The sequence below is a fragment of the Ahaetulla prasina genome, chromosome 10 (genome assembly GCF_028640845.1).
Source record: "Ahaetulla prasina isolate Xishuangbanna chromosome 10, ASM2864084v1, whole genome shotgun sequence".
Taxonomy (NCBI): Eukaryota; Metazoa; Chordata; class Lepidosauria; order Squamata; family Colubridae; genus Ahaetulla; species Ahaetulla prasina.
In genome coordinates, this window is record NC_080548.1 from 5,145,365 (window position 1) to 5,161,164 (window position 15,800).

The window sequence follows — 15,800 nt, forward strand, 5'->3', positions numbered from 1 at the left end:
AATTGTGGATAATTGTGAAGCATCAATTTAACACAGAACAGTGTTTCACAACCAGTCAGGATGGTTTTTAAAAAAAAAAAAAATCTGGGAAGTCGGTTGGTTGGTTGGTTGGTTGATCATTCATTCATTCAATTTTTATATTTCTATTCTGAAAGTCTATCTCAACTTCATACCATTCATTTGAGACACCTTCAACTTTTTTTTACTTCATTCTTACTGATATAACTTCTTAAGGTGTTCATGGCTTGGGTATATGTTTGTTTGTGTGTGTATATCAAAAAAAGTCAAGATTGTGATTACAATTGCTTGATCATAGCCCAACATGCATGCGCTACACTTAAAAAAAAATAGAGCTTTGATTGCTTATAAATTCAAATAGATAGGTAAGAAAATGATGATAGATAGATGACAGACAGACAGACAGACAGACAAACTGTCAGGGTTCCAAGTAACACCCCCAATGAAAGAAGACTCCGAGGTTTGAAGTTCCTCAAAGTTCCATTTTATTAGAGATGTCATATTGGCACATCTGGGATAATCCAAATCTGAAAGTTTCCAGGATTTCTCCACCCAAAGAAAAATCCAAGTCCCTGACCAGCACCCACGTCCATCACATGGCCCAATCAAAACACTGCCCCAACTGGAGATGCCTCCCAGTCACAGCTCTCCAGGTGCAGGGCAAGATGTTCTTGACTCTCTGGGAAAGGAATATTATTATGACTATATATTTCCCTTGCTCCATACAATCCCCCAGTTTCCCACAGCAGTAATTGTGGTAGGCCTGAAGGCCCAATGCAAAAGATGGCTTCCAGGCCTGACTGTCAGCTTCTGGTGGATGATCTCTGGAGGGCCAGGGATAGGGGTTATTCCTCTGCCCTGGTCCTATTAGACCTCTCAGCGGCTTTTGATACCATCGACCATGGTATCCTGCTGCACCGGTTGGAGGGGTTGGGAGTGGGAGGCACCGCTTATCGGTGGTTCTCCTCCTACCTCTCTGACCGGACGCAGACGATGTTGACAGGGGGGCAGAAATCGACTCCGAGGCGCGTCATGTGTGGGGTGCCACAGGGATCGATTCTCTCACCCCTCCTGTTCAACATCTATATGAAGCCGCTGGGTGAGATCATCAGTGGCTTTGGGGTGAGATACCAACTGTACGCTGATGATACCCAGCTGTACTTTTCCACCCCGGGCCACCCCAGCGAAGCTGTCGAAGTGCTGTCCCGGTGTTTGGAAGCCGTACGGGTCTGGATGGGGAGGAACAGGCTCAAACTTAATCCCTCCAAGACGGAGTGGCTGTGGATGCCGGCACCTCGGTACAGCCAGCTGCAGATGCGTATGTCTATCGGGGGCAAGTTGTTGGCCCCGATGGAGAAGGTAGGCAACTTGGGCATGCTCCTGAATGGTTGGTTGTCCTTTGAAGATCATTTGGCGACCGTCTCCAGGAGAGCTTTTTATCAGGTTCACCTGATCCGCCAGTTGCGTCCCTTCCTGGACCGGGATGCCCTATGCATGGTCACTCATGCTCTCATTACCTCTTGTTACCTCTCATCTGGACTACTGCAATGCTCTCTACATGGGGCTCCCCTTGAAGAGCACCTGGAGACTTCAGCTAGTCCAGAATGCGGCTGCGCAGGTTATTGAGGGAGCGGTTCGGAGCTCCCACATAACACCTATCCTGCGCAGACTGCACTGGCTACCTGTTGTTTTCCGGGTGCGCTTCAAGGTATTGGTTACCACCTTTAAAGCGCTCCATGGCTTAGGACCGGACTACTTACGGGACCGCCTACTGCCGGCCTCTATCTCCCAGCGTCCGGTGCATTCCCACAGAGAGGGACTCCTCAGGGTGCCGTCAGCCAAACAATGTCGACTGGCAGCCCCCAGGGAGAGGGCCTTCTCTGTGGGGACTCCTACCCTGTGGAACGAGCTTCCCCTCGGGCTTCGACAACTACCTGACCTTAGGACCTTTCGCCGCGAACTTAAAACCTAGTTATTTCATATGGCTGGACTGGCCTGATTCTTAAATTTTTAAATTTTAATTGTGGATTTTAAATTGTTGTAATTTGTATGGGGTGTAGTGTTATTTTAAATTTCTGGCATATTTGAATCAGTTTTTTAAGGGTTGTTTTAATTATGGTGTATATTTCTGTTTTGTATTTTATTTGCCTGTTCACCGCCCTGAGTCCTTCGGGAGAAGGGCGGTATACAAATTAAAACATCATCATCATTATTATTATTATTATTATTATTATTATTATTATTATTATTATTATTATTATTATTATTATTATTATTATTATTATTATTATTATTATTATTCTGCCTATGATGCTTGCTTGCTATCGGCTGCCATTGTAATGGGGGGGAGGTTTTGCTGGTATATGGGTGGGGGGACGTGAGCTGGTGGAGATGTTTCAAGAAAAGGGAGGAAACTTATCACAGGCTTCAAGCAGCTGTGAAAGGAGCTGATAGCTGTCAAGATCAACCATTCTTGTTAAGTTTGGGCAATAAGAGGCAGGAGTTTATTAGTTTATTGTGAAACCCAGCAAAAGACAACAGGCAAACATCTCTCTTTATATAGTATTTGGCTGAGGCACCAGCCAATCAGCAACGTGTATTTTCCCACCCAAATTTCCCTCCTAAATTTCAAATACATTACACTCCTCCCCTCCCAGAACACATTTAGCTCCTTATTTGCATAAAATTTGCATGTTATTTCTCCACGTAGTCACGCAGGTAGACAGGGCATCTCCTAACTCTTTCTGACCTGCGCAAATCATTCCCTGGGAGGGAGTCGAGCTGGTTGGAGGGACTGTTTGTTCCTCCCAGCTCCTCCTCTGGGCCCTCCGGCCCTGGATTATTGGCAGAGTCATCCCTGCTGTCCTCTGGAGGAACCGGTTGGCGTCGCTGGACTTCCTCTGATTCAGCTAAGTCCTCTGATCGCCTCGGGATTGAGCTAGCTGTTGGTTCAAATATTTGGTAGTCAGGGTCTGGCTGTTTGGTCTCTGGATTGTTTTGTATTCTTTTTCGTAATTGATCTATGTGGCGTTTCCACACTCGGCCATCCCCCATGTCCACTAAATATGATTTTGGGCCTGTTACTCCCACAATGGTTCCCTTTAACCAAGCTGGACCCTCACTGTAGTTGTGTGCCCATACCAGGTCGCCCGTAGTCATTGTTCTAGTTTTGTCCCCCGTATTCTGGTACCCATCAGGGGAGTATGTTGGGTTTAACCGATCTAAGGGGCACCGGAGTCTTCTCCCCATTAATAACTCTGATGGGCTGCGGCTGGTGGCCACACAGCGTGTTCTATGTTGGACTGCCAGGAAAGTATCGATTTTGGCTTGCCAGTCTCCTGGGCTAATTCTGGATAACGCCTTCCTTGGCACTGCGCACGAAACGTTCTGCAAGTCCATTCATCGCCGGGTGGAAAGGTGCCGAGAGGGCATGTCGGATGCCCTCTCTGGCCAAGTACCCCTCAAACTGAGTGGCCGTGAATTGTGGGCCATTATCAGACACTATGGTGTCGGGCAGCCCGTGTGTCACAAATAGTCGCCGCAATACTGTGATTACGGCCTCAGCTGTTGTGGTTTTCATGAGTATAATTTCCAACCACTTCGAGTAGGCATCTACCACAATTAAGAAGGTTTGCCCATGGAAGGGCCCGGCAAAATCTATGTGGATCCTAGACCAAGGACCCTGGGGTTTTTCCCATTCCCTTATGGGGGCTGTTGGGGGTAGTGGCCTTGATTCCTGGCAAGCTTGGCATTTCCCTACCCGGTCGCTAATGTCTTTGTCCATTTGTGACCACCACACATACCTTCTCGCTAGGCTTTTCATCCTCACAATCCCTGGGTGGCCCACATGCAATAGTTCCAAAACATGCCCTCGTAATTTCTCTGGAATAACCACTCTGTCCCCCCATAACAGACACCCCCCTTGTACCGACAGTTCTGAATGCTTTTTGGTAAACTGTTTAAATCGTTCTCCTGGTGTCATTGGCCATCCCCTCTGCACCCAGCCGATTACAGTCCGGACAATAATATCTTTATATGATGCCCTAGTCACTTCTGTTGACGTGACCGGGCCAGAGTCCAAAGAGTCAGTTAACAAGACAGGTGTCCCTGGGGTCGGGTCTTCAACAGTCTCTGGCAATGGGCATCTACTTAAAGCGTCCGCATGTCCCAAGTCCTTGCCCGGTTGGTGAGACAGTTGGTACGAGTATGCTGCCAGGAAAATAGTCCAACGGGTCAGCCTGGGTGATAATGCAACCGGTGTTGGATGGTCCCCCGCCAAGAGTCCCAATAAAGGTCTGTGGTCTGTGACTATTTCAAATCGCCACCCAAACAGATACTCGTGGAATTTTTTAACCCCAGAGACTATGGCAAGCGCTTCCCGGACTAGTTGGCTATAGTTCCTTTCTGTTGCAGACATCATGCTGGAAAAATATGCGATAGGGGCTTCCGAACCGTTTGGTAACTTGTGGCTGAGGACAGCTCCTACCCCGTATGGTGATGCAAACAAACCAATATTAATGGCAATGTCCAATTATACTGAATTAAAAGGCTATCGCTGGACAAAAGTCTCTTAATGCCTTCAAATGCCTTAGCCTCAACCCTGCCCCAAGTCCATACAGAGTTTTTCGCTAGCAGCTTATGTAGTGGTTCGGCTACCATTGCCTTATTTTTTAAAAATACCGCATAGAAGTTTACAAGTCCCAAAAATGCTTGTAATTCTGCTTTGTTTTTTGGGGTGGAGCCTTCCTAATGGCTCGCACCTTGCTCTCCGTGGGGTGGATGCCTTCCTTATCTATCTGATAACCCAAAAATTCTACTGATTCAACTCTGATATGGCATTTGTTAAGTTTAACCTTAAGCCCCGCAGTCCTGAAAATTTCCAAAACCTTCCACAATTTGACCCTTAATTCTCCCCAATCTGTGGATGATATTAACACATCGTCAAAATATGGGACTACTCCTGGTAGACCCTGTAGGAGCTGTTCCATGAGGTTTTGGAATAACCCAGGGGCTACACTAACTCCGAACTGAAGTCGAGCGCATTTAAAAACGCCCCTGTGTGTGACAATTGTCTGTGCTTCGGCCGTTTCGTTGTCAACTGGTAACTGTTGGTAGGCTTGTGCCAGGTCGAGTTTGGCAAAAACCTGTCCCTGCCCTAACGAGTGCAAACAAATGTTGTACGATGGGGACAGGGTACACACTCTTTTGCAATGCTTTGTTAAGCGTTGCCTTATAGTCAGCACAAATATGGACAGATCCGTCTGGTTTTACTGGGGTCACTATTGGCGTCTCCCATTTTGCATGGTCGACTGGGACTAGGATTCCCTGGTTTACTAGTTTGTCTAATTCCCTATCTATTTTGGGTTTGAGCGCGAACGGAACCCTTCTTGCTTTTAGCCTAATCGGAGCTATCTGGGGGTCTAAATTGAATGAAATGGGGGTCCCCACGTACTTGCCCAGGCTGTCTTGAAAAATGTCCTCGAATTCCCGCAACAATTCATCCTTCTGGTTGTCACCGACGCTGTGAACCCCGGTGATGCCCATTCCCAAGACTCGGAACCAGTCGAGACCCAGCAAGCTGGGCAGGTTTCCATCGATGATGGTGATCGGCAGGGTTTTATTGAATTGTCCCTATCTCACTCTGACCGACGTGACTCCTCGAACAGGGATTCGGTGTCCCTGGTAGTCTTGCACTCTCAGCTTTTGGGGTTGCAGCTGGCGTTTTGCGACTTCTGGCAGATCCCTTGCAATTGTGTCCCAAGACATGATCGTGATTGATGAGCCTCCATTTTACACTGCACTCCTTCGATGTAGGTCTTGGTGAATATTTTCTTTTCCAGTCGTGTCGCTATGTGACCCACTCGCACAGTGGTGTGATTCGACTTCACGCCTTTTTTGAATTGGCCAATCCCTGGCCGCCTCGCGGGACTGGTGCCCTGCTGATTGGCCAGTTTGAACTTTTGGCGGGAAGGTTGGGAGGCTCGGCATGCCTGAGCTATGTGTCCTTTCTTTTCACACCGCCGACAAATTGCGTCCTTGAACCTGCAATTCTGTCGTTGGTGTTGGCCTCCACAACTCACACACTCGTCACGGTCACCTCTTTCCGGCCTCCCGGTGTGGAAAACCTCTTCCTCTTCGTCCTCTTCCCACTCTGCCTGGATTTCCTCGCTGTGAATTGGCGTCGCTTTCGCTGAGGAATTAGGCGTATTCGGCTTCTGTAAAGTTTCCGCTGCTTTGGTGGACATCTCGTGCACCCTGGCCTCATTTAGGGCTATCACTAGGGTTAGGTTGCTTTTCAAAAGCAGCCGCCTCTGTAGTCGGATGTCCCTGACCTCACAAATGAGTTGTTCTAATAAAGTGTCCTCCAAGTCTCTGTACTCACAGTGGGTCGCAGCTTTCCTTAATGCGGCCATGTACACACTGATCGTCTCGCCCTCTCGCTGGACTCTTTGCCTTAGTTCGAAACGTTGCACGAACTTCGATGGCACCGGCATGTAGTGTGCTCGTAGCATTGTCTTGAGCACTGGTCACGGTACCGACTGAACCGGCGTTGGTTCCGACAGCGATTCGGTGGTATCGAAGACTTCTGGTCCGCAGTGGCTCAGGAAGTAAGCACGCTTTCGATTATCCGACACTCCCTGCAGTTTGTTGGCTTCGAGGAAACATTCGAAGCGAGCCATGTATGACCCCCATTTTTCTTTGGCTGGGTCAAATGGCGCTGGCGGCGTATAGCTAGACATCGCTATGTATCCATCCTTGATAACTGGCTGGGTTTGAAACTAAGTTGCTCCTTCAGTTCTTTTCCTAGTCTCACTGCCTTCAATATCCCACCTTCGTCGCCAATGTTAAGTTTGGGCAATGAAGAGGCAGGAGACAATGCAAGTGACAACAGCTCTTTAGTTTATTGTGAAACCCAGCAAAAGACAACAGGCAAACACCTCTCTTTATATAGTATTTGGCTGAGGCACCAGCCAATCAGCAACGTGTATTTTCCCGCCCAAATTTCCCTCCTAAATTTCAAATACATTACAATTCTGGCATACCAGAGAGACGGGAGCTGTCTGAAGGAAAGCCCCACATGACACCTTGGGGAGATGTGGATTGGACACTTAACCTGGTTCCTTGGGCGGTGGGATTTGGGATTTCTTTCAGTGTCTAATATTCATGCCTATTGCCTCAGACCTTGCTTTTCTTTTGTTGCATTCAGTTCATACTCAGTAAAAGTAACTTTCAGGGGTGAAATCTCTCGGTTCGGACCAGCTCGCCCGATCCGGTAGTGATTGTGGCAGGTGGTATGGAGAACTGGTAGCAAAAATTCCTGGCCCCGCCCCCTGCCTCTGCTGAAACGAGCCATGAGGTTGTTGTTTTTTTACTTTTAAAAGCAGTTTCTTCAGCTGAAGAGGTTGTAAAAAAAAAGTTTTAAAAGGCTCCTCTGGCAATCCCAGCTGAGTTCCTCATCACCAGAACCTTAAAAAAACATGTTTTCTACAAGCTCTTCAGCTGAAGAGCTTGTAGAAAACTTCTTTTTAAGAGACTCTGGGCTGCGATGAAGCACTTACCTTATTACTGCTCCTTTCCAGCTTGCAAAGCCATGCTTTAAATCAGTTGTATCAGCCAGCAACTGATTCTGCCTGCCTAAAATCCATCTCCTCAGTGCCTCCTCAATCTGCCTGCTTTCCTGGCTGAGGAACTCTGGGAATTGAAGTCCACAATCCTGAAAGTTACTAAGGTTAGAGATCCCTGATCTAAAAAATATAAATAAAATAAAATAATAAAATAAAATATTTGTGCAGCTTTCTGAGATTTAGTGTGTTTCTGTAGTGTTTCACTTTAACTACACAAAGACAAAATCTCACAAAGCTGTATGTGGCATTTTGTGTGTGTGTGTGTGTGAGTCAGATGTGTTGTGTTGTGTTGTGTGTGTGTAAAGTATGAAAGTTGATTTTTGAGCTTTATGTGGCTGTGTGAAGTTCCTACTTGTTGCGGGGGCCATTTTGGGTGAAGTGCAGCTGCTTTTACATTGTGTGTGAGTCAGTTGTGTTGTGCTGTGCGTGTGTAAAGTGTGAAAGTTGGTTTTTGGTACCTCTTATTGTTTTGTATACTTTATTATTTTTATTATTTATTGTTATTGGCCATGCCCACCCAGTCATCTGACCACCAAGCCACGCCACCAATTAAGCCACGCCCACACAACCGGTAGGGAAAATATTTAGATTTCACCCAAGTACCTTTCTCTATAAACATAGAGTTGGGGTTTTTCTTTCTTGGGTTTTGAACGGAGGCATGCCTGACAGATTATATCTACAGATACTGTAGATATAAGTCAGTCATGGCCAACATCTTGATTTTTTTGACTCGTGCCTGCAACCGGTAGGACTCAGAAATGGGATGCAGGTTAGGTCATTGAAATTTGAATGAAATCATTACAACTTACTGTAAGTAATGAGTGTTGCAACAGAATGCCTATCAACTCATAAATATCTTTTTAAAGAAAAATTGACATTTGGTTTCCATGACAGTGAGTCTTGGATGAAGTGATAAGTGACACGTAAGGAAATAATGAAACCACTGATCTATTCTGAGCTTTTAACACTCCAGTGAGTTTTTATGTATATCCTGGTGATCCAGGGGAAGCCAGGTCTTCTCCCTCCCAACCCCAGTGACAATTCTGTGCCCATCAGCCATGCTGGAGCTAAGCCAGGCCAGATGAGACCTTGACCTGGGCAGAGAAGGAGGGAACTGGAATAGAATAGAATAGCTTGTTGATGAAGAGAAATTGGGTCTTCTCTCTGCCTTTGTTTGGGAAGACAAGAAGACTGAACAGAGGGGGAAGAGAAAGAGAAGAAAAAACTGCCGTTCTTAGAGTAAGTTCCCTGGGAAAGTATTTGCCCAGTCTGTCAGGAAGAGATGAAGCTAATTATAGATTATTCATCAGTGGAAGGTTGTAGTTTCTGGTTCCTTTGAAAAGGCCATGAGGTGCAGAGTGAAGCATGACTTGGCACGCTAGAGACTCATTACATCTGACAACATTTCATGACTGCTTTTCTGGGTCATTGATGGCTGCAGAAAAGTACTTGCTGTCTCAGGGAGGTAGGTAACCTGTCTTAAGTTCCAGCAGTGGTATCAGAGATGAGAAGCAAAGAGAAAGGTGGGGATCTTGTTCTCTCACTTGCCTATCTGGCTGATCCAACCACTTTCCTGGATTGATCCATTTCTAGGATTGCCCAAAGCCTGGAATCATAAAGAATCTGATGGCTGGGCTTCATACACCCATAAAATTAACTGAGATGTGCCGTAATCAAATTAATTTTTGTATGTGAGTGCAGTTATGAGGCTTGTAAGGAAACTGATTATGTTGTGAAAAAACAGCCAAAAACAAGTACAACTGCCTTACGTTGCTAGCTGATCCTTCTTGAAAAGGCAGGATTCTCATACCTGGGAATATGAGATATTTGCAGTTTATTCTGGTCCTAGGATGCCCTAGTGGTCCCCTGATTTCCTCTTGCACATCATCATACTGATATAAATAGAACAGAATATGTGAAGCTCAGGGTTGAACTCTGGGTCCTTGGTGCTCTCTGAGCTTAGTTGTTTTCTTGCAGACCTTTCATTACCCAACTGGGTAATATCATCAGTGCTAGAAGGTAGTGGGGTTATTGCTTTTCCCTTCTAGCACTGATGATGTTAACTAGTGGTGGAATAAAACATCTGCAAGACAAAAACAAAGTTCAGAGAGCACCATAGACCCCACATAACACTGGTATTTTCACTTCCAAGGGCCAAGGACTGATTGATTCATTTAATTTATTTTTCTTCTTTACTTGGTAGAGATAGCATTAAGACATAGAACATAAAATAATAGGGTTGGAAGGGACCTTGGAGGTCTTCTAGTCCAACTCCCTATACCATGCCAATCCCTATAACAAACCAGACAAATGGTTGTTCAGTCTCAGAAGCACCCAAAGCTTCTGGAGTCAAGTCGTATCACTGATTAATTGTTCTCACTGTCAGGAAATTTCTCCTTAGTTCTAGGTTGGCTATCTGTTTGATAAGTTCCCATGTTACTTCTTATCCTGTCCTTGGGTGTTTTGGTCAACCCCTTATTCTTTGTGACAGCCTTTCAAGACCTTTTTGTAAAATTTCTGTTTTACATTCTGTTGGATTGAAAATATAAGGCTTGTGGAAGTCTTTCAAGTGTGATAAACAAGAAAGATGAGGACTAAGTGAAAGGACCTTAAGTGGGAGATGGGACAATAAGAATCTGTTGAAAAGAAGGCATCTATATGTCTTAACTTTGGTTTTCTTTTTCTTTTCTGTTTTTTCTATATGGTTTGCTATTGTTATATTTAGATTTTTAATATCAATAAATTAGAAAGAAAAAGAAAGAGAAAGAGAGGGAGGGAAGATAAATAGCAATCACATTCGCACTTAGAATAGAATAGAATTTATTATTGGCCAAGTGTGATTGGACACACAAGGAATTTGTCTTGGTGTATATGCTCTCAGTGTACATAAAAGAAAAGATACCTTCATTAAGGTACAACATTTACAACACAAATGATGGTCATAGGGTACAATTTAAGACTTAATGATACAACACTTAATGATAATCATAGGGTACAAATAAGCAATCAGGAACAATCAATATCAATATAAATCATAAGGATTACCAGCAACAAAGTTACAGTCATACAGTCATAAGTGGAAAGAGATTGGTGATGGGAACTATGAGAAGATTAATAGTAGTGCAGATTTAATAAAATAGTTTGACAGTGTTGAGGAAATTATTTGTTTAGCAGAGTGATGGCCTTCGGGAAAAAACTGTTCTTGTGTCTAGTTGTTCTGGTGTTCAGTGCTCCATAGCTTCGTTTTGAGGGTAGGAGTTGAAACAGTTTATGTCCAGGATGTGAGGGATTTGTAAATATTTTCATGGCCCTCTTCTTGATTCGTGCAGTATACAGGTCCTCAATGGAAGGCAAGTTGGTAGCAATTATTTTTTCTGCAGTACTAATTATCCTCTGAAATCGGTGTCTTTCTTGTTGGGTTGCAGAATCAAACCAGACAGTTATAGAGGTGCAAATGACAGACTCAATAATTCCTCTGTAGAACTGGATCAGTAGCTCCTTGGGCAGTTTGAGCTTTCTGAGTTGGCGCACAAAGAACATTCTTTGTTGTCCTTTCTTGATGATGTTTTTGATGTTAGCTGTCCATTTTAGATCTTGCGATATGATAGAACCTAGAAATTTGAAGGTTTCTACTGTTGATACTGTGTTGTCTAGTATTATGAGAGGTGGAAGTATGGAAGGGTTTCTCCTAAAGTCTACCACCATTTCTACGGTTTTGTGTTCAGTTCCAGATTGTTTCGGTCACAGCATGAGGCTAGTCGTTCGACCTCTCGTCTATATGCGGATTTGTCGTTGTCTTGAATGAAACCGATCATTGTTGTTTCATCTGCGAACTTCAGTAGTTTAACAGATGGATCGTTGGAGATGCAGTCATTGGTATACAGAGAGAAGGGAGAGCACACAGCCTTGGGGGTCCCCTGTGCTAATTGTACAGGTATCTGATGTGATCCTATTTAGCTTCACCTGCTGCCTCCTGTTTGTTAGGAAGCTTGTGATCCATTTACAAGTCTGTTCAGGTACCTGTAGCTGGTTTAGCTTAGTTAGAAGAGTGTCTGGAATGATGGTATTGAATGCTGAACTAAAGTCTACAAAGAGGACCCTTGCATAGGTCTTGGAGACTCAAGATGTTGTAGGATGTAGTGCAGAGCCATATTAACAGCATCATCTGTTGATCTATTTGCTCGGTATGCAAATTGCAAGGGGTCTAACAGCGGATCCATGATGGTTTTCAAGTAGGAAAGCACTAGCCTTTCAAAGGTTTTCATGACTACAGATGTTAAAGCAACTGGTCTGTAGTCATTCGGTTCCTTGATGGTGGCCTTCTTCGGCACTAGGATGATGGTAGAGCGTTTGAAGCAAGAAGGAACATAGCACATCTCTAGTGATTTATTGAAAATATGGGTGAAGATGGGGGCCAATTGGTCAGCACAGACTTTTAAGCAAGAAGGAGTTATCTTGTCTGGGCCTGGAGCTTTTTCTGGCTTTTGTCTGTGAAATAGGTCCTGCACTTCCTTTTCTCTGATCACTAGGGGTTGTGAACCCAATGGGATGGGGTCAGTTAGACTTATATACTGCTTCACAGTGCTTTACAGCCCTTTCCAAGTGGTTTACGGTCAGCAAATTACATATTAGGTCCTCTTTTTATCAAACTTGGAAGGATTGAAAGCTGAGTCAACCTTTCCTATTCATAGTTTTATTAATTTATAATATGACATACAAAAAGAATACAAAAGCAAATATTAGGGAAATTAGGAAAGGAAAAAGGGAAGTGGATAGTGGGGGAAAGCAAGGGAAAAAGAAAAAAGGCATTGACTTCTGACTCCTTTGGTGCAGTAAAATAAGGCATTAAGATCTACCCTCAACTTTTTTACTTTTTCATAATAATAGAAACTAGCCATTTCTATAAAAATAAATCTATCTAATCGGTAAAACCCAAAATCAAAGTTTCATTTTTTTCCACCTCAACTACAAAGCCTAGAAGTGGTTTCCAAGTAGAAATGAAAGTATTTGTATTTTTTTCTTTGATCGAAGCAGTCAATTTACCCATTTTTGTTAACTCCACCAGTTTTTGTAGCAATTCATCCATTATGGAGATTGAGGTGACCTTCCATTTTTGTGTGTAGCCTTACTGCTGTCAACATACAATATCCGAATTTTTTCCCCAAGTCTTGTTCCATTAAACCCAAAAAGTCTCTGGTTTTCTTTCTATATTCACTTTAAGAATTTTCTGTATTAAAATATGAATCCTATTCCAGTATTTCTTTGCTTTATCACACATTCACCATAAATGATAAAAAGCTCCTTCTTTACATTTACATTTCCAACATTCATTTGAGTCACCTTTATACATTCTTCACAATTTATCTGGTTAAATACCAACAATACATCATATTATAGAAATTTTCTTTAAAATTATAATGTAATGTAAACTTTAAATCTTTATTCCACATATTCTCCCACTGTTCAAGCATTATATTATATCCAAAATTCCTTGGATATTTTAAATTAAGTATCCTTGGATATTTTAAATTAAGTATCCTTGGATATTTAAATTCAATATAGACTTTAGCAATAATAAGTTCACTACTACCACACAGAGAGTATCCAGTTCATTTTTAACAAAATTAAACCCATGATTCTTTTTATCTACCATATTTTTCAGAGTATAAGACGTACCTTTCCCTCCCCAAAAAGAGGGTGAAAATCTGGGTGCGTCTTATAGTCTGAATGTAGCTTCACCCAGTCTCTCATAAAGAGGTTAAAGAGGCTGAAAAAAGCCTCTGAAATGGAGCTTCAGAAAAAAAGCCTCTGGAGCGGAGCTTCAGAAAAAAAGCCTCTGGAACAGAGGTTTCAGAGGCTGAAAAAGCAAGGCGCAGAAATCATAACATAACATAACATAACATCAGAGTTGGAAGGGACCTTGGAGGCCTTCTAGTCCAACCCCCTGCCCAGGCAGGAAACCCTACACCATCTCAGTCAGATGGTTATCCAACATTTTCTTAAAAATTTCCAGTGTTGGAGAATTCACAACTTCTGAAGGCGTCGTTCCACTTATTAATTGTTCTAACTGTCAGGAAATTTCTCCTTAGTTCTAAGTTGCTTCTTTCTTTGACCAGTTTCCACCCATTGCTTCTTGTTCTACCCTCAGGTGCTTTGGTGAACAGCCTGACTCCCTCTTCTTTGTGGCAGCCCCTAAGATATTGGAACACAGCTATCATGTCTCCCCTAGTCCTTCTTTTTGTTAAACTAGACATACCCAGTTCCTGCAACCGTTCTTCATATGTTTTATCCTCCAGTCCCCTAATCATCTTTGTTGCTCTTCTCTGCACTCTTTCTAGAGTCTCAACATCTTTTTTACATCGTGGCGACCAAAACTGGATGCAATATTCCAAGTGTGGCCTTACCAAGGCATTATAAAGTGGCACTAAAACTTCACGTGATCTTGATTCTATCCCTCTGTTTATGCAGCCCAGAACTGTGTTGGCTTTTTTAACAGCTGCTGCACACTGCTGGCTCATATCTAAATGGTTATCCACTAGGACTCCAAGATCCCTCTCACAGGTACTACTATTGAGCAAGGTACCACATATACGGTACTGGTGCATTTTGTTTTTTTGGCCTAAATGTAGAACCTTACTTTTTTCACTGTTGAATTTCATTTTGTTAGATAGCGCCCAATGTTCAAGTCTGTCAAGATCTTTCTGTAACTTGAGCCTATCTTCTGGAGTGTTGGCTATTCCTGCCAGCTTGGTGTCATCTGCAAATTTGATGAGTTCCCCATCTATCCCTCGTCCAAGTCATTGATGAAGATGTTGAAGAGTACTGGGCCTAAAACAGAGCCTTGGGGTACTCCACTGCATACTTCCTCCATGTGGATGTAGTTCCGTTGAGGACTACACGTTGAGTGCGGTTGGTCAGCCAGTTACGAATCCATCTGGTGGTGGTGCTGTCTAACCCACATTTTTCTACTTTATCTAGTAGTAGGTTATGGTCTACTTTATCAAATGCTTTACTGAAGTCCAAGTAAATTATATCAACAGCATTCCTCTGGTCTACTAATTTTGTCATTTTGTCAAAGAATGCGATAAGATTAGTCTGGCATGATCTGTTTTTGACAAACCCATGTTGGCTTTTGGTTATTACTTTGTTTGCTTCTAGGTGTTCGTGATTCGTTGCTTGATTATCTTTTCCAGAATCTTCCCGGTATTGAGGTCAGACTGATAGGTCTGTAGTTTCCTGGATCTGTTTTTTTCCTTTTTGAAGATGGGAACTACATCAGCTCTTTTCCAGTCCTCTGGCAGCTCCTGTGCTCCAGGATCTTTGAAAGATATAGTTCAGTGGTTCTGAGATCACGCCTGCCAGTTCCTTCAGAACCTTGGGGTGTAATCCATCCGTCCTGGTGATTTGAACTCGTCTAGGGTAGACAGGTGTTCACTTACCATTTTCTTCCCTATTTTAACTTGTGTTTCTAATCTGTTTTTGTAGTGCTGTTTTTGATAGGTTGGATTGTTTTTCCTTTTGTGTAAAGACAGATGCAAAATATGAGTTAAGTAGATCTGCTTTCTCCTGTTGCTTGTCATCTTCTTGCCACTTTCTCCCAGCAATGGGCCAATTGTTTCCTTGACTTTTTCTTGTTTTTAACATGTTGGAAGAAGCTTTTTGTTATTTTTACTTTTGTCGCTAGCCTTTGTTCATTGTGAGCCTTAGCTTTCCTCACTTCATCTTTACAGGCTCGGCTATTTGCTGATATTCTGCCTTAGTTATTTGCCCTCTTTCCACTTTTTATATTTGTCCTTTTTGTCTTTCAATTTGTCAGATAGTTCTTTATGCATCCATGCTGGTTTCTTTTGAGATCTACTATTTTTCTTCTTCATTGGTATTGTGTTAGACTGTGCTTTTATAATCTCACTTTTCAAAATTTCCCAAGCTTCTTGAGTTGTTTTCCCCCTGAGGATTCTCATCCATTGAATCCTTCTCAAGCTCTCTCTAAGTTTATTGAAATTAGCTCTCTTAAAGTCCAAGACTCTAGTTTGACTTTGTTCTACTACTTGTATTTGCTTAATGTCGAATTCCAATATTGCGTGGTCACTTGCCCACAAGGTTCCTGTAGCTTCAACACCTTCTATCATTTCATCTCTGTTAGTGAGAATTAAGTCC

The 15,800-nt window shown here is 43.2% G+C and overlaps 1 protein-coding gene across 1 annotated transcript; it reads right to left on the bottom strand.

Moving 5' to 3' along the window:
* Positions 1-3,385: 3,385 nt before the first annotated feature.
* Positions 3,386-5,607, bottom strand: LOC131204512 (uncharacterized protein K02A2.6-like; the record flags this gene model as incomplete). Its single annotated transcript, XM_058195890.1, has 3 exons — positions 3,386-4,012; positions 4,905-5,123; positions 5,179-5,607. Coding segments are annotated over 3 exons (1,275 nt in total), but the record flags the coding sequence as incomplete, so codon positions are not given.
* Positions 5,608-15,800: the final 10,193 nt, after the last annotated feature.